At 36.6% G+C, this 5737-nt stretch overlaps 1 protein-coding gene across 1 annotated transcript; it reads left to right on the top strand.

Moving 5' to 3' along the window:
* The first annotated feature begins 1076 nt into the window (after positions 1-1076).
* Positions 1077-4356, top strand: LOC122062800 (polyadenylate-binding protein 2-like). Its single transcript, XM_042626442.1, has 4 exons — positions 1077-1462; positions 3153-3344; positions 3617-3744; positions 4118-4356. The coding sequence occupies exons 1-4, from the start codon at positions 1460-1462 to the stop codon at positions 4164-4166; spliced, it is 372 nt and encodes a 123-aa protein (XP_042482376.1). The 5' UTR covers positions 1077-1459; the 3' UTR covers positions 4167-4356.
* Positions 4357-5737: the final 1381 nt, after the last annotated feature.

The following is a 5737-nucleotide window of genomic DNA, read 5'->3' as shown; positions in this document are numbered from 1 at the left end:
AGGAGATAGATTTATTATAAGAAAATCCATAGAAGAAGAAAATGAAAGTGTTAAAGATGAAATTAGTGAAATAAATCTTAGATTATTAATTAATGAAGAAATGAATGACAATGATGAAAATAATAGTTTACCATCCGATATATCAGAATTACAACATATAGAAGCAATCAACATGAATGTGCATTTTCTTGTTAGGCTTTTTTTTATTTTTTTTCCATAGATCAATCAAATTTTTGTTAGGACTTACCCTCTACCCTTAAATATGTTGTTACCAAGCATGTAAAAAAAATCAAAGAGAGGAGTAAATACTTTAGTTTGATGGAACTCAAAGTTGATCAGAGAAAAAATGTATGAATTTTATGATGAGAAATGCTATTAGGTCATGGGATGATCTGAAGAAGTTCATTAATATATCAGATTAGATAGCTAGAGTTAAAATGCTGTGCTACTTTTTCACCCTCTTCATAACTTACTAGGTGTTCAATTGACAAGAATGTTGGGCATGCTGATCCCCATCCTCTTTGAAATTCCACCCTTAACCTGCCCGTAGAAAAAATTAAATTATTAACTGATTGTATTGAGTACAGTTTTTTATATTCTTTTATAAATTTGTTGCATCTTGGCTATAAAGAAATTAAAAAATTTTCATTATTTGAGTGACTGGCTTCCTTCATGTTGCTTTTTGTAATTACTTCCATTGTCATTTAAAGTTCTCTGTTGTTTGAAATTTGTTCCCTATGTGAAGAATCTTTTTTCTCTTTTCATTATTTTCAATGTTTGTAATAGTTGTGGTTACTTTTCAGTGCTGGAGTCATGGTTTTAACTTTATGTCTGAATGATCGCAGGGTCATTCTGCATTATTCGTGTCCTCTGATAAGCTGGATTTGCTACCAAATATTTGTGTGGATGGAAGTTTTTCTTGTATTGAAATATGTATGAAATAGAAAAAGAAAGGAACAGAAGATAGTTGCATGAATGAAAATTAACAAAAGAGGCAAAAAAAAAAAAAAAACTAAGAAACAATGAGTGAAAATCCTATAATGTGGCCCTAAAAGAAATGCATTATCCTTCAGAAAAAAAAAAAAAAAAAAGAAAAAAAGAAAAATGAAAAAAGAAAGAAAGAAAGAAAAAGAAGAGAAGGAGGAGATATTGAAAAAAAGGATGAGGAAAAAAAAATGTCTGAAATCCAAAACTAAACCAGACCTATATATGGGGGAAAAAGAAGGCAAGAAAGGAAATGAAGATACTGATAGGAGATTTCTGAGTGTTATTCCAAAGACATTCCAGCTTGGAGGTGATATGATGGAAGATTGACGAGGATCGTGTTCTGAACTTGAAACCACTCCAGTAAGAGGACTAAATTTATTGAGGTAGTTTGGAAGCCAAAGAGGAAACATGGGCTATTTGCTGATGGTGGCAGTGGATAGTGCCTGGAAAGTATCTAATTACATTGCAGCCAATGGTGAGGGGTATTCAAACTCTTCCTTATGACCTTGATCTCTTGTTTGTCATGCAACTCACCCTGTTCACGGTGGAGACATCCGTAATGCTGGAAATGTATTGATTGTGCTATTACAGGGAATCTGGCTGTTGATTTTTCTTTTATATTTTACCAGTGTTTTCTTACTAGAGATTACCCGGCTCTAACTGCTTGAAAAATTATTTATTATTCTCTCAAAGGGAGCTTAGATTTTAGTTGTCTTTAGAAGCGTGTGAGTGGTCATTTTCCATATTATATTCTGCCAGCCTGAAGATCGTGGTTTTGGATAATGGAGAGTAAAGCAATGTGAGGTGTCCAAATTATACGGCCTGAGAACCATCTGATTGTTGGTGAAGGTTCTGATGAGATAGCAGTCTTTGAGAATGGTTTGTATGATTAAAACAAAAAATTAATCATTAAAATAAGTTGAAAGCTCATCCAAACTAATTATGGTTGCTTTCTGCAAACCTAATTGGTTGTAGTGGTTACATGAGTTTTATTAGTGATGGAAAAAATGTCTTGTTCAGGGGTATAATTCTTTCTTCTCATGTAATCATTTCGTAACATTTTGGACACACACTTCTATGCCATGCTTGCCTGTGCCACCAGAAGCAATTAAAGGTAGGAATGAAGCGTACTTTCAACTATCATGCTGATGCGTAAGATGTGATTAGGAATTGTTGCAACTCGCTTTTGTGCCCTCTTCCATCCTCAATTTATTTGCTTTCTGCCATGAGCTTCAAGATATTCCTATTCCAGAAATTTAAAGACCCTCTAGGCTTCTAGCAGATGCGTTTTCTAAATGGAATTTCAGTTCTTATCCATTCTGACAATCTGTAAAAAGAGTCTTTCCCCCATTTTGTTACAGGTCATCCTTAATTTACAAGGCATCATTGAAAGTTGAAACTACCTCTGGTTAAGTGGCTTGGAAATTATTCTAAGTCATTTGTTCTCTTACATTAATGATTCTCTAGGCAACCTTGTGCCAAAGATGCATATTGGAGTCCGGCTGTCCCTAGTTGGTTAGTAAACAAAAGAATATGGATTGGCACTCGTCTTCTCATAGGTTGAGCTTTATATATCCAGCAACAACGCAATGCAGGGGGTAAAGAGCAGTTTGTAATGACCAAGACTGGTATTTTAAATTGTTGACTAGTTAATTATCTATGTTATATATTATGTCATACCATATCCAGCAACAACACGATGCAGGGGGTAAAGAGCAGTTTATATGACCAAGACTGATATTTTAAATTGTTGACTGGTTAAGTATCTATGTATTGTTGTTATTTCAAACCCTTAAATATGCGTAAAATGCTAGTTATGGAGTGTCACTAATTACTTCAGTGTAACTGTACCTTCCCAGGTCTAAAGCAGGCCTAAGAAACTAACGTTCTCTGGTAAAAATTTAATGTTTTGCATTTTTCTTTTTCCACATGTGATATCTCTCTTCATGTCATTAGCTAGATTGCTTCTGATTTAGGTTGGGATATTAGCTGAGCTTTCACACTTGGGCACTGAACATTTAATTATACTGCTAAGTTGTTTTTACATCTGATCCGTCTCTTGTGGGCATATTTGTAGGTTACTTCTGCTGTTTTGCCTGGCTAACTGTGTACTAGGCATGTTTAGTATTTTATGATTTAAACCCCTGAATCAAATCATTTTGCAGGTGGATTATGCATGCACCCCAGAGGAAGTTCAGCAGCATTTCCAATCTTGTGGTACAGTGAACAGAGTCACTATTTTGACTGATAAGTATGGTCAGCCGAAGGGTTTTGCTTATGTTGAATTTCTTGAAGTGGAAGCTGTCCAAGAGGCTCTCCTTCTTAATGAATCAGAATTACATGGTCGCCAATTGAAGGTTGGTTAAACCTTGTGAGTGTATGTGTGTTCTTGTGTTGCCTTGCTAGACAATTTTGTGTCCCCTGGGATGACATGGCCCTGTTCATGCCCATTTCATTAATCAGCTGGGATGATTTGTGTGGCAAAAGTCATTTTGGGTATACTCGTTGCGCGCAGAAGACTCTTGGATCTTCTGTACTTCGTTACCTGATGACCTTGCAAACCAATCCCCACGTAGTTTGGTTAATAGTTTCCATAACGCTACCTGACCGAGCATTGATATTTGTGCAGGTCTTGGCCAAACGAACCAATGTTCCTGGTATGAAGCAGTTTCGTCCTAGGCGCTTCAACCCATACATGGGGTACCGATTCAGGAGACCTTATATTCCCCCATATGCTTACTCTCCATATGGATATGGGTATGATTCTGGTTGCTCAAACAATTTTTTTGTCTTGTATCATGAAGCATCCAATTGTGATTTCCTGCGAACACTGTAAGCTGTGGCCTGGAGGCGTGGCAAGATATTTTTGGCAGGCTTCTAAATACTATGGCATTGAATGCCATTGATATTACTAATAACTGATGCCTGGATTCTTGCCCTAGGCGATGCTATAAGGGTATAAGCCAACAGTGTGTTGGCAGCTGACACCACTCCTGGTCGAAGGAAAACTCAAAACTGTGGAAATTTGCATTCAAGTGCTCCTCCACACCCCCCGCCCTTACAAAATTTTTTTTTTTTTCTGAAGGGTGTCTTGTTTCTTTAGTCTCACTCTATTGGTTGTCAATTGCAGGAAGGTTCCCAGGTTTAGAAGGCCAATGCGTTTCAGGCCTTACTACTGATGGACTTTGTTCATTTTAAGACAAGATAGATAAATAGAGAAGCTCTATTGGAGGAACACTTCCCTTGTAAGACATTGGAGATAACTATTTAGACCTTAGATCTTTATTGCTATATTGATATCATTTAGCATGGATTGTATTGGATTATGAATTTGAATATAAGATCTCCGTCAGGCCTTACTTGAATTTACATCGAGAGTGGGGCTTGGGTTTGTTGCCTGCAATGAAAGGATAGTTGTGACTAATCGCTTCTAGGAGGCATTCTATTCTGGTGGGGGAAGCAAAGCCCTTCTGGCGAAGCTTATAAAATGCCGAATGCACCACCGCCTAACTAACCAGTGGGTGGCTTAAGCTACCCCGCGGACTATCCAATGCCAGCTTCCGTCGCAGGGGGCCTGTTCACCTTTCAACAAGCTCAGGCTTACTTTTTTTTTATAGACATTGCACTCTGGCCGGCCTTTTGCTTTTAGGTAAGATCATCTATGTTAAGCTTGATGTTGAAACAATCTGATGAACTGTGCATTTCAAAAATGATTAGAAGAAATGTACGGATGGCCCCAGTGCATGAGGCATCCGCCACTGTAGGGTACGGGGAGGGTAATAATGTATGCAGCTTTACCCCTATTTTGTAGGAGGGGAGGCAGTTTACAATCTTTCTCCAGATGAACTGCGTATAGAAAATGTACAGTTTTTAAAGGGAGGGATTATTCTGAGATCCATCCAAATTATTGTATTGGGAAGGCAGGGAGAAGTCATTGGAGATGCAGTAGCTCCCATCATAAATTACCCTGGTTTTCGAATGGGAGGGACTGCAATAATCTCCTGATCATGGTAGCAGAGTACAACAAATTAAGTTTTATCCCAACTTAATGGGTTCGGCTACAATCATGGTAGTAGGATAGCAAGTTTAAAGAATCGGATTGAAAATTGGTATCTCGATACGAAAATTTTGATAAATGCTAATTTTTATATCATAGTTTATAGTAGGCGATGAATGCTTTTTGATATTCATTTCTGACAAATTTTCATTTATTTTAGTCAGTAAAATGGCATTAATCAATGAAAGTTATATCTTGTAGTAAGATCAACAAATTTGTTGAATAAAAACTCCAAAAAATTCATAATCTATTGATAATATTTTCTTCTTTATCCCAATTTCCAAGGTTCTAGCCATGGAGGCCAATCCCATGTTTGATTTTAGGTTTTTAAACATTGTATTGTAGTGTCTTCCTCTAGAATATAGCAGTAATGGTAGATGGATTATAAACAGGTCATAAACAAAGTAGGCAGAAAGGGAGGGGTTTGATCAATCACCGTTCTCTAAAGTCTAAACCATCAGTTTTCTATCACATCCAAGGCTTTGTTTGGTATGATTCCTGGGATAGATTCTAAGTCTTGAAGGCATTATGCAATCTGATTCTTCTCTATTTTTTTGCTTCAAAATGTATTATAGACTCAGAATTTATTCCAAAAATATAAATCACATACAGCCCATGATTCAATCGACCATTTATTCATATCTAATTCTTAAAATTTTAAAATAAAGACTTATTATTTATTTCGACCATGTG

This window comes from Macadamia integrifolia, unplaced genomic scaffold (assembly GCF_013358625.1).
Source record: "Macadamia integrifolia cultivar HAES 741 unplaced genomic scaffold, SCU_Mint_v3 scaffold1114, whole genome shotgun sequence".
NCBI lineage: Eukaryota > Viridiplantae > Streptophyta > Magnoliopsida > Proteales > Proteaceae > Macadamia > Macadamia integrifolia.
This window is presented reverse-complemented; position numbering and strand designations above follow the sequence as displayed.